The following is a 13,248-nucleotide window of genomic DNA, read 5'->3' as shown; positions in this document are numbered from 1 at the left end:
GGAAGAGTCATCTATGTGATTCTGAAGCAATTGGAAAATAGATTCCAGGGTTAGAAGAAGGTCATCTTGCTTAGTAGTTTTCATAGCTTTGGCAGCCCTTGTCGTCATATTGAAATAAAATCACGTTTAAAATTATTACTGAGGATGAGAAAGAAGGATTTCAAACCGGGTTGAAGGAGTTAGATATATTAGGAGCAACGGCAAATAGGTGTTACTCCATTATCGACCAGCAGACTTCTGACAAAGTTTTCTGCCATACCTTCGTCAATCTTCCTCATCACCTCTTCAAAAAATTCAGTCCAAATTGTGTGACACGATTTTCCAAGCACAAAGTCATGCTAACTATCCCTTAAAATTTTCAAATGCCAGTAGATCCTGTCCCTCAGAATCCACTCCAGTAACATTCCCACCATTTATGTTCAGTCACCGGCCTGCAGATCCCTGGCTTGTCCTTGCAACCCTTTTTAAATAAAGGCACAATATTAGCTATTCTCCAGTTTTCCGGTACCTCAGCCGTGGCTAAAGATGATGTAAATATGTCTGAAAGTTACCCTGCAATTTCTTCTCTAGCTTCTCACAACGTCCCAGGACACGCTGGATCGGGCCCGAGGGATTAATATGCCTTAATATTAGATTGGTAGAGCTGCAAGAAAATCACTGCTTCACCTGGAAAGACGGGTAGTTGGACGTTTGCAAGCGAGGAGGTAAAATGACTTGTGTTGCATCTCCTGCGGTTCATTGGACTGTGTCAAAGATGGGGAGTAGTTTGTCGGAACAGAAGCACAGAACAGGAAGTCGTGAAGGAATGATGGCTATGAAAGACTAAAAACGGAGGGAGAAGAATTTGTGCCCGGTGACGAAATCTTGTTGCCACTGGCATAAATTGCATTGAATGTGAAAGCTGGTAGAGTGAGAGGTAATAATCAAGAAGATTGTTCTTGTTCTATATTAGAGGAGAGGGGATGAGAGCATACTGAGAACAGATCCCTCCGTGACTGCTGGGCATGTCACAAATCCTTGATATTCGTAGTATACAGTATTACACAGAACAAAAAAGAGGCTCTTTATTTAAAAACCTGTTACCATTCCTGGCACATTATTTCAATTGGACTGACCATATCAGAGATATTTCCTTTGTTCTATCCATACCTGCGTTGCCATTTCAACACGAAATTGTTGGCTCCTTTTACCAGTTCTGATTAACGGTCCCGGATCTGAATTGAAAATAACTGATGCCTATTCCACAGGTGTAGACTAACATGCTGAGTGTTTGCAGAACATTATTTTTATTCGAGATACGGCATCTGCGTTTTGTTTCATTCTCATTCTATCAGCAATTCATCTGGAATACATTTCAATGCGCCGACGAATAATTTGAACTCAATTTTAAAATACTGATATTTCAACCACATAACTGGATCCAGGCAACAAGATCCTTCAGGTAATTAGTCCAGTAGCAACCCATTTGTATACATCAATACGTGAAGTAGTAGAATTCTATTCGGAGTTAACTGATACTACTCTCAAACGGTTAGTTGCTGGATATTTAATTTTTGGCCATTAAAACTACATTCCTCTTTAACGGAAAGCCAAAAAAATTGCATAAAGGGAATATGTTCTCAAATAATTCATTCGCGATAAATCACATTCCTGGTTGTATAAAAGTGACCGCAAATAAGCTGGGCATTCCTTGATGTTAAGCATCCTTGGAATTTAGCATTGGGCCTAGGAGGTGGGAGCGCCAGATGGCTTCAAAAAGAGAAAATCGCTTTTCGCTGATTCTGGAGACACACAGACCGAGTACAAACGCGGTTCTGGCACATGGACCACCGGGCAAGTACCAGGATAGCGTAAAGTATCCTCCATTGCAGGTCTTCGATTCACCGTGTCGTGCATATCTCTAAGTTTGTAACAATAACTGGGGAAATTATACTCTTGTGTAATATTTCTGTCATGTTTACACTTGATTCCAATCAACAGAACGACCACCAGAAGAAAGACAATGGAAGTGCAACTGAAAATGACTATTCGATAAAGATTGAGAAATATTGCGGATTCTTCACTAAATTACTACTTTTCGTGACTCTTCCTGTGCTATTCTTCAAAACTGTAATGTGAATTGTAACCGTGACGGAGAGGCTTGGCTGCCCATTGTCCTTCACCAATATGACCAAAGTTTGTGTGGTGGGATCCGACTCCAAGATATTGCGGGCTGTTCTGATTTCACCAGAATGTTGCCCAACAATGAACAAACTGGGGTCGGTAGCTTTCACTATCTGATAAAATAGTCGCGCGTTCTAACCAGAATCTGCATCAGTTGCAATTATCTTGGTGACCAGGTACCCTTGGCCGGCGGACTGGGGCACAATTTCCACTGCTGCTGATCCACTCTGTGCTGAAGGTGAAACAATTACCGGAGCGTTGTCATTTTGATCCAGGATGATCACATTCACTGTACCGCTGCTGCTCAGCGGGGGCACTCCAGCGTCACGGGCTTGAACATGGATCTGGAAGGTTTTGAGCTCCTCGTAGTCAAAGGAGCGCAGCGCGTTGATGGTCCCGTTCATTGAATTAATGCTGAGGTAAGTGGACACAGGCAAGTTTTGGCTATGATTGTCCATAAAGGAGTAAGAAACATAGGAATTCTGGTGAAGATCAAGATCGGATAGTAAGATAGTAAGAAGGATGGACAGGTAGAAAGTCAGGATAATCTGCTGATCAATAGAGGTACAATAAAATCAATAGCAGATACCAGTCTAAACATACTATATTTAAATGCACGTAGCATCAGGAATAAAGTAGATGACCTAGTGGCACAACTACAGGTTAATAAATATGACATCGTTGCAATCACTGAGTCGTGGCTTCATGATGGATGTGATTGGGAACTGAATGTCAAGGGGTATACAGTATATAGGAAGGATAGGAGGGTAGGCAGAGGGGGAGGTGTGGCCATGATGGTTAGTAGCGATATAAAATCAATAGAAAGGAAGGACATTGGGTCAGAGGAGGTGGAATCCTTATGGGTGGAGCTGAGAAATAGCAAGGGTAAAAGAACAATAATAGCAGTCATATATAGGCCCCCGAACAGCAGTCAGGAAGTGGACCATAAGTTGCAGATTGAGATAGAAAAAGCGTGTCAGAGTGACAATGTGAAGATAATTATGGGGGATTTTAACATGAAGGTGGACTGGGAAATGCAGCAAGGCGGTAGTACTCAGGAGAGTGAGTTTGTGGAATGTCTAAGGGATGTTTTTCTGGAGCAACTTATTGAGGAGCCCACCAGGGGATCGGCTGTTTTGGATTGGGTGCTGTGTAGTGAACCCGAGGTGATTAGGGAACTAAAGGTAACGGAACCACTGGGAACAAGTGATCACAATATGATTGAGTTTAGTTTCAAGTTTGAGAAGGAGAAGCTGATAACTGGTGTATCGATATTTCAGTGGAATAAGGGAAACTACAAAGGTATGAGAGATGAGTTGGCCCAAATTGATTGGAGGAGTAAGTTAGCTGGAGGGACGGCAGAGGAAAAATGGAAGAAATTTCTACAGGAAATAAGGACAATGCAGGACAGATATATTCCAAGAAAAAAGAAGGTTTTGAATGGAAAAAAGGCACAGATGTGGATAACGAGGGAGGTGAAGGATAAAATAAAAGCAAAAGGGGCGGCGTACAAAGTAGCAAAAATTAGTGGGAAAACAGAAGATTGGAACGATTTTAAAAATCTGCAGAGAGAAACTAAGAAGGTCATTAGGAAAGCAAAGATGAGTTACGAAAGGAAGCTGGCGGACAACATTCGGAAGGATTCTAAGAGTTTTTTTAAATACATAAGGAATAAAAGAGAGACACGGGTTGACATAGGACCAATTGATAACGGTGCAGGAGGTATTATAATGGATGATAGTGAGATGGCAAGGGAATTGAATGAATATTTTGCATCGGTCTTCACCGTGGAGGACATGAGCAATGTGCCCATTAGTCAGGAGTCTCACGAATTGGAGCTGAGTTCAATTGAGATTAATAGGGAGAAGGTGCTTGGAAAACTAAAGGGGCTTAAGGCTGATAAGTCTCCCGGACCGGATGAGGTGCATCCCCGGGTTCTGAAGGAGGTGGCTGTGGAGATAGCGGAGGCATTGGTGATTATTTTTCAGGAATCGATAGATTCTAGCATGGTTCCGGAGGACTGGAGGGTAGCGAATGTAGTTCCGTTGTATAAGAAAGGTGGGAGGCAGCACAAAGGCAATTACAGACCTATTAGTCTGACGTCAGTGGTGGGAAAATTATTGGAGGCTATACTCAAGGAGGAGGTTACCGAATACCTAGAGGCGCAAGGCAAGATAGGACCTAGTCAACATGGTTTTGTGAAGGGGAGGTCCTGTCTGACCAACCTATTGGAGTTTTTTGAAGAAATCACAGGTAGGGTGGATAAGGGAGAGGCGGTAGATGTTGTGTATTTAGACTTTCAAAAGGCCTTCGATAAGGTGCCTCACAAGAGACTGATTAATAAGATGAGAGGTCATGGAATTATGGGCAGGGTAGCAAAATGGGTGGAGAATTGGCTGGTTGGCAGGAAGCAAAGGGTGGAAATAAAAGGATCTCGTTCTGGTTGGTTACCGGTTACTAGTGGTGTGCCGCAAGGGTCGGTGTTGGGGCCTCTCCTTTTTACCTTGTACATCAATGATTTGGATGATGGAATAAATGGTTGTGTGGCTAAGTTTGCGGATGACACCAAGATAAGTGGAGGAGTAGGGAGCATAGAGGAAATAGAAAGAATGCAGAGGGACCTAGACAGTTTAGGAGAATGGGCAAGGAAATGGCAGATGAGATTCAATGTTGAGAAATGTGCAGTTGTACACTTTGGAAGTAGAAATAAGCGGGTATATTATTATCTAGAAGGAGAGAAGATTGATAGTGCGGTAGTACAAAAGGACTTGGGGGTACTCATACAAGATACCTTAAAAGTTAACCACCAGGTTGGATCGGTGGTTAAGAAAGCGAATGCTATGTTGGCATTCATCTCGAGAGGTATAGTGTATAAAAGTAAGGAAGTGTTGATGAGGCTCTACGGGGCGCTAGTGAGGCCTCATTTGGAATACTGTGCGCAGTTTTGGGCCCCGCATCTTAGGAAGGATGTGCTGACGTTGGAGAGGGTTCAGAGGAGCTTTACGAGAATGATTCCAGGAATGAAAGGGCTTGAGTATGATGAGCGTTTGTCGGCTCTTGGACTGTACTCGCTGGAGTACAGAAGGATGAGAGGGGACCTCGTAGCGACATTTAAAATGTTGACAGGTAAGGATAGAGTAGATGTGGCTAGTCTGTTTCCCTTGGTGGGCGTGTCCAGCACCAGAGGGCAAAATCTTAGAATTAGAGGGTACAGTTTCAAGACAGAGATGAGGAGAAGTTTCTTTACCCAGAGGGTGGTGAAATTGTGGAACTCCTTGCCACGCACAGCAGTGGAGGCCAGATCAGTGGGGGTATTCAAGGAGGAGATAGACAGATATCTAAATAGTCAGGGTATCAAGGGATATGGGGATAAGGCTGGCAAATGGGATTAGAATAGTTTTTTTCTCTCTTTTTTTCCCACCCCATTTCTTTTTCCCTTTTCCTTGGAGCAGACTCGATGGGCCGAATGGCCTGCTTCTGCTCCCTTATCTTGTGACCTTGTGACCTTGTGACGCAGTTGCTGCAAAAATGGACGCGCCAGGAGCGTTATTTTCAGTCACATAAATGTTGTAGGAGGGTTCAGGAAACCGTGGGACGTTATCGTTTACATCCGTAATTGCAATCTGGATGGTTTTCTTTGTTGACAGTGAAGGGGACCCCAAATCCCAGGCTGAAGTAGTTATGTTATACTCCGAAACCGCTGCACGTTCCAATGTTTCACTGGTAATTAATATATAATGGTTTGATGATGTTTGTACCCTAAAGGCGACATTCTCTGGAACGTTACAGCGCACTTGACCGTTCTCTCCTGAATCACGATCAATAATATCAATCAGGGCGATGATGGTTCCTGGTGGAGCATCTTCTGTGATTTTGTTCGTGACGGACATCACCTTTATCTCGGGTGCGTTGTCGTTCACATCAATGACCTTGATCAGCACTTTACAGTGTCCTGTAATTTCAGGTGAACCGTGATCAACATCTTGAACATGCAGTGCGTAGCTGTTTGCTTCCTCAAAATCCAGCGGCCCTTCACCGTGAATCTCTCCAGTATCAGGACCTAAACTGAACAAATCCTGCACTCTTCCCAAGGTAATAAGATCACTGAAAGACTATTTCAGCTCAGCATTCAGCCCTTCGTCAAAATCATTTGCTTTAACTTTCAACACTAACATGCCTTTTGGTGCATTTTCAGGTAGGCTGCCCCTGTAAGCGTCACGCTCGAATACAGGTGGATTATCATTGACGTCCAATACAGTAATGAGAATCTGAACTGTGCCGGATCTCTGAGGCTTCCCACCATCCGTAGCTGTCAGCACCAGCTGCAAAGATGATTGTAGCTCTCGATCCAAAGATTTCTCTAACAGCAACTCGGCGTTTATAATACTGTCCTCGGTTCTCTGTGTTATCAGTCTAAAGTACCCACTCGAACTGACTGAGTAGCCAGCGACAGTATTTATTCCAACTTCGGGATCTTCTGCATTCTTGAGACGGAAGCGTACTCCCGCTGTTATCGCTTCGGATATCTGCAACGCAATGTTACTGACCCGGAAATTGGGGGGATTGTCATTTATGTCAAGAATCTCCACTTCCCCACGATGCACCTCCAACGGATTTTCCAGTATTATTTCGAAAGGTATAGTACACATGCCTGCTTGTCCACAAATACGTTCCCTGTCGAATCTTTCACCAATGGTCAACAGCCCATTATCCATATTAACCTGCATGTACCGTCCTCTGTCATCAGAGCTCAGTCGAAATTCGCGAGCTAACAAATTCCGTACATTCAATCCCAAATCTTGAGCGATATTCCCAACAAATGCTCCTTGCTCCATTTCCTCGGGAAGAGAATAACGAATTTTCCCGGAGATTAGATCCGGTGCACATGCGAGAAACATGCAAGCAATCACAATGAAAACAATCCTCGGCGGGTACGCCATTGTTCCGCATTCAATTAATTTCCAAAACTTGGCCTCTGCTCGATTAATCGGTTAAAATCTTCTGACCACAAAATATAAAGGCATATATTTAAATGCCGAATGTAACCAAACAGGAGATTTATCCCTTTTCGGTTCACTCTACCATCTGAACGCAGGCACTGCTCGCCTTTCTCGTCGAATCTGGTATTTTTGTTCTGAGGTGTGGGAGGGGTACACTTCAGCTTCTCATTGGTAGACAGCGACGCAAACAGTTCTTTTCAACAATTACAGCTGCAATTCTTAAAGCCGTCCTCTTATCCTAAATATTTAATGGTATTCAACCATAAAACGTAGTTATTGATTAAAATGATCGTTTCAATTTTGTTTACAGTATTGAACTTCGAAAGTCATAATACCCACGTTTAGAGGCGTTTTGCCTACAAATTTTAACACGGCCAACAAATTCAGTCAGAACGCAATAGGGGAAAAAATAGTTTGCAACGGTATTGCAGTAGTCCATTGTGTTATATGGGAAAGCGTTTCTCTGTTTACAATGGTACATGTATTATGCGGGGAAAAGTTTCCCTGCTTACAGTCGTACGTATGTTGAGCCTGAGAATCGAAGTTAAGGGGAGTAACAAAATCAATTCTATATAAGTGTTCCCTTCTTTCACAGTTCCACTTTATTATTCTCTTTCCAATAAACTGTTTTTCAAGTGTAACCACTTTCACAATCGAAGGAGATATTCTTGAGAATTCCATTATTACTTTTCAGACATTCAAGGTGGGAGTTCGAGAACACACCAAGAGTTGAAAAAATTTCGTGCTTTACTTGAGGTGTTGAAATAAAATTTCTCAGAGGAAAAGAATCGTCGTGTCCAGCAAGACAATCTCATGAATCTCAGACCAAATATTGAAGGGGATATGTGATTTCTTTATTGGAGAGATAAAATTGACCAAATTATAATGGAACACTTCACTCGTATTCTCTGATACTTCAAATGCAACTGAAATAGCAAAAGGAGAAATTACATAACCTCTCATCTGCTCTTTTATTTCGTACTTTCTCATGGGTTATAGATTGACGGGTCCATGTTAATTTCCCCCTATATAAGTACTTATTTAACAACTCACATCCTTTTATTTTGTCTGAAACCATGGATTTCTTCGTTGCTACTGAGTGAAAATAATGAAGAAACGCCAGTTGTCCTCGAATAGAAAATTGAGCAAAATATGCGCCAATATTCTTCAAACTACCCTGGCTCATATGTCCCCATCTCCGAGTGGTATCATTAGTTCGTCGTGAGAAATATGAAAATTAGTATTTTTCCAGGGGCTCATTAATTAATAATTCACCAAGGTGATGAAGGATTGAGAAATGGAATTTTGCTGCCGGTTATTTAGCGTTGACCTGATGTCTTCATATCCACAGATTCAGATTCAGCAACTTACGTCAGTCTGTAGTCCAGAGATTTTTTTTTATCTTCTTTATTGATAAATCTCTGTTGAAGGAGCCCGGAAGGTCCGCTGACGGGAACATGAATTCTGCTGCTGCTTATCTAAATTTCTCCTGAATCTGAACGTTTGGAGGCGGCACGAAGTGCAAAGAGCGCCTTGGGCAAATGAAATCGGTTTCACCTCAAAACAAATCTCGGTGAATTTTCTACCGAAGGTCCAAGTCAGAAATTTTAGAATGAAGATTAAACTAGGAATGATTGTGACTGCAGTTGAGCGCGCTTTTTTATCCACCAGATTCCAACGGATGTTATGTAAGGTAACGGATTATTTATCAATAAGATGGTGGTTGCGGGAAATTTGGTGAATTATTGAATTGTCATTTACTTCGAAAATCTATGTTTCCTTCCAAGGCTTCCTTTATTTCAATTTGCAAAGAAAGACTCAATTACGCATTGATCTACAAAGGTTTCTCTTTGAAATACTGTCTTACCAAAGACAAATCTCTTTTAACCAAGTCGCCCGCATAAAATGACAGTTTGCAATGAACGCCATTCGCAGTTTCAGAGCTGATATTGTTCGTGTTTTCAACGACACACCAAACGAAAACTTTAGAATGGATTTCCTAGAAAGAGATCAATCAATGTCCTCAGATGTCAGTTACAATGCCGACAACAGCAAAACTATGTGCATGACATTTAAGGGTTTAAATGCGTCAAGTCAGACCCGAAGCTGCGACGTTGCTCCTGACACCCCATTCGATCTACTTGATGTCTCAACTGATCGAATAACGGCGAGAGGCCAATCGCATTCATTCTCACGTTGGCGATGGAATTCAACACTTTTATTCAACGCTTTTAAACATGAGCGTAAAGATAACTGAAGCCGTGTCAAACTGTCAGAACCCCAATCCACTTGCAAAGACAGTGACTTCAGCATAGATTGTTTAGGTTAAGTGAAAACATTTACTGGAGGGTTTGTGAATTATTCAATTATGAAAACAACACTGCTTTGAAAATGCTGAATGTAGTTATTCAACATTTGCGGACAAAAGCTGAAAGCAAATCAAATGGACAATTGAGATTGCCCCCACACACTGGATGAATCACACTGGATCCCCATTTCGGCCTGTATGTTAGCCATAAGTCCTCTCTGACAGGAATATTAAGATCACTGTGCATAACTTCAAATTTATAATCCACCCCCCCCCCCAATTATTTTGGTTCATTTAAGCCACTCTCTAATTTGACGTTACAAATTCAAGTCTGTTTAATGTCAATATCCTACATTCTTTCTGCATTCTGGGCAATAAGTGTCCATGTCATGTATTAATTTCGCTTTGAGTTCCTAGTTTACACATTTCACTGTTAAAATGATCTTGTTCAAAGCAGGCCCACAATGTATTGACACCTTCTCACACTAGTCACCTGTCATCCCTCAAACGGAAACAACTCCCACTTCATCCAAATGCAGTAAACAGATGAATGTGTCAGAAAAGGCCAAAAAGACAGAACTCACACAGAGACCATTTCGTTCATCCTGGCCTGTGAATTGCAACGAGCCTTGGGTTCATACCATTCTTTTGTGTACCAGCCAGCAGGAGTTTGATATAGCACATTAAATATGCATTTAAAATTCCCTGTTGAAAGCTGGTTAGAATTCCCAATTTCTACTTGGCAATATAACGCAGGCTTCAAAAAATACATTTGACGTTTTACAAAATATTTGTCAGTGTATCAGCCGTTTGCCTCTACAGAGTTTCAGTTGTAAACGTATATTTACAAACGGTTTGCATTGAAAGCTAAACCAAACATTTTGGCATCAAGTGATCAGCACTGTTGTACAATAATAGGCAAAGAGTGATAGAACAGGCATCGTGTGTAGAATTTTCAAAGACGTGGATGTACTGCACTGAATGGCTTGTTTTCTATGTATTGTATTTACTGCAAGCTATGCAATGCATAATTTCACCAAAAAGCTTTAATGTAATGTATCGGAATGATCGCTATAAAACTACGTGATAGAAGGTTTTATAATTAGATTTAAAACAGGTATTCGGTGTACCACCGCACTTAGCTTTTTGTTGCTAAATAATTTCGGCTGCATGTCGAGACAGAACCGAATTGAGCCAACTGTCAGTTTTCATCTGTTTTAAAAACCCAAATTACTGGAAACTCTCAGCAGTCTCATCTGTGGAAAGCTAAACAATTAATGCTTCAGGTCTGGTACCCTTCACCACAACTGGGAAAGAAAGAAAACGAATTAGTTTTCAGTAGCAGTGAAGATGGGAATTGGAGGATAGTCAACAGGAACGTCTCTCAGAGGGTAAGACCGAATAAGGATATGTTGACGGTGGAGCCGCAGTTAGAATCAGTATATGCTCCTTTTTTTCTCTCTGGTGCATTCACAACAGCAAAGCGGTGGGACATTCCCAGCAGGCTAATAGAGACACACTGAATTCTGGAGTTCTGGGAAGTGTTGTTGAACGCAGAGGCCTTTGGAGAACAAGCACACTGTTTCCAGGAATTGGAAACATAAGTGGACAGGTTGGTGAGGAAGGGGTATGGCATGCGTGCCTTCATCAAAGAGGCACTGAGTATGAGTTGGGACGTCATGTTACAGATGAGATAAATATTGGTTCGACTCTTCTTGGAATATAGCGTGCAGGTCTGGTCGCCACACAACAGGAGAGATGCTATTAACCCGGAGAACGTGCAGGAATTATTCACGAGGATGTTGCCTGGATTGCAGAGATTGAGTTAACAAAGAGATAGGCTAGGTTTGATTTCCTGAGCGAACGATGCTGAGAGGTGACATGATAAAGGGTGTGTAAAACAATGAGGGGCACAGATAGGGAAGATAGCCAGTGTTTATTTCCCATGGTAGGGGTATCTAAAATTGGAGGAAACAGGTTTAAGGTGAGTGGAGAAAAAATAAACGGGATCTGAGGGGTAATTAGTCACAAAGGGTAGCTGATATTTGGAATGAGGTGACAGTAGAGGCGTCGAAGGCGGGAACAGTAATAACATGCAAGAGGCATCTCCACAAGTACCTGAATGAGCCGGGCATATGGAATTAATGCAGGTAAGTGGGATTAGTATAAGTAAGCATGACGGACTGCAAAAAAACAATGGGTCAAAGGGCAGGTTTTGATGTTGTAGAATTCTATGAATCAATACAAATATAAAGAGAAAAATTCAGCAAAAATTATAATGGGGCAGACAGTAAAGAGTTAACTAAATTTAGAGAATTCAATATTAAGTCCAGAATGCTGAAACATGTCCAGATGGGAGATGAAATGTTGTTCCTTATTCTTGCTTCCTTGCTTGGACTTGATGTGAAAGTAGGGGGGGCGGCAGGGTCTGAAAGGTCAGAGTGGTCGTGGGATGGCAAATAAACCTGGCAAGCAACCGGAAGCTCGCTTTCATTCCTGCCGACTAAACGCCTGTGAACATGGAACATAGAACATTATAGCACAGTACAGACCCTTCGTCCCACGATGTTGTGTCGACATTTTATACTGCTCTAAGATCCAGCTAACACTTCCCTCCCACATCGCGCCCCATGTCTCTATCATTCATGTGTCTAAGCGTCTCTTAAATGTCCCTAATGTATCTGCCCCCACAACCTCTGCCGCTAGTGCGTTTCACACACCCACCTCTCTGTGTAAAAAACTTACCCCTGACATCCCCCTTATATCTTCCTCCAATCACCTTAAACTTGTATCCCCTCCTGTTAGCCATTGTCGCCCTGGGAAAAAGTCTCTGACTGTCCACTCCATCTATGCTTTTTATCATCTTGTACACCTCTATCAAGCCACCTCTCATCCTCCATCTCTCCAAAGATAAAAGCACTAGCTCACTCAGCCTATGCTCGTAAGGCATGCTCTCCAATCCAGGCAGCATCCTGCTAAATCTCCTTTGCACCCTCGCTAAAGCGTCCACATCCTTCCTATAATGAGACGACCAGAACTGAACACAATACTCCAAATGTGATCTTACCGGAGTTCTATCGAGCTGCAACATTACCTCGCGGCTCTTGAACTCAGTACCCCGACTAACGAAGGCCAACACACCATACGCCTTCTTTACAACCCTATCAAACTGCGCGGCAACCTTGAGGGATCTATAGACGTGGACCCCAAGATGCCTCTTTCCTCCACACTGCTAAGAATAGTGTAAGAGCACCGCTAAGTGTTCCGCAAAGCAATCACACAACCTTCTTTTGGGTTCCTCAATTTAGATCCACCACATTGTGAAGACATTTCATTAGCCATAGAGTGATTTGCTCGAAAATCAGCAGTACCGCTCAACTTTTCTATGCCAACCAAGATGTCTCTCCGAGCTAGTCCTGTTTGCCTGCGTTTCGCCATATCCCTCGAAACTATTTGCCATCCATGTACCTGTCTGAAAGTCTGGTAAACATTGTAATTATACCTGCCTCTACAGCTTCCTCTGCCAGCTCATTCCACATACCCAGCACACTCTGCGTGCAACATTTGCCCCTCAAGTCTCTTTTAAATCGTTCCCCTTTCACCTTAAACCTATGCCATGGATTTTTACATTCCCTACTCTGAAAAAAAGACTGTCCATGCAACTGATCTACGCCTTTCATGATTTTATGAACGTCTATACGGTCATCCCTCAGCATCCTGTGCTCCAGGGAAGAACAATTCCCAGCCTATCCAGCTCATCCCCATAACCGAAGCACT

General features: G+C 42.4%; 1 protein-coding gene across 1 annotated transcript in view; it reads right to left on the bottom strand.

The window, feature by feature from the left end:
* Positions 1–2,297: 2,297 nt before the first annotated feature.
* The window catches only part of LOC127569139 (uncharacterized), a 35,871-nt gene continuing 24,920 nt past the window's right edge, over positions 2,298–13,248 (bottom strand). Inside the window, exons 5-7 of the mRNA XM_052013515.1 lie at positions 6,341–7,138; positions 5,958–6,115; positions 2,298–2,645 (exon numbers count right to left, since the gene is read on the bottom strand). Coding sequence (XP_051869475.1) covers positions 2,298–2,645; positions 5,958–6,115; positions 6,341–7,138 — 1,304 coding nt within the window. The remainder of the gene's footprint in view (positions 2,646–5,957; positions 6,116–6,340; positions 7,139–13,248) is intronic.

Source organism: Pristis pectinata, chromosome 4, assembly GCF_009764475.1.
Source record: "Pristis pectinata isolate sPriPec2 chromosome 4, sPriPec2.1.pri, whole genome shotgun sequence".
Lineage (NCBI taxonomy): Eukaryota > Metazoa > Chordata > Chondrichthyes > Rhinopristiformes > Pristidae > Pristis > Pristis pectinata.
This window is presented reverse-complemented; position numbering and strand designations above follow the sequence as displayed.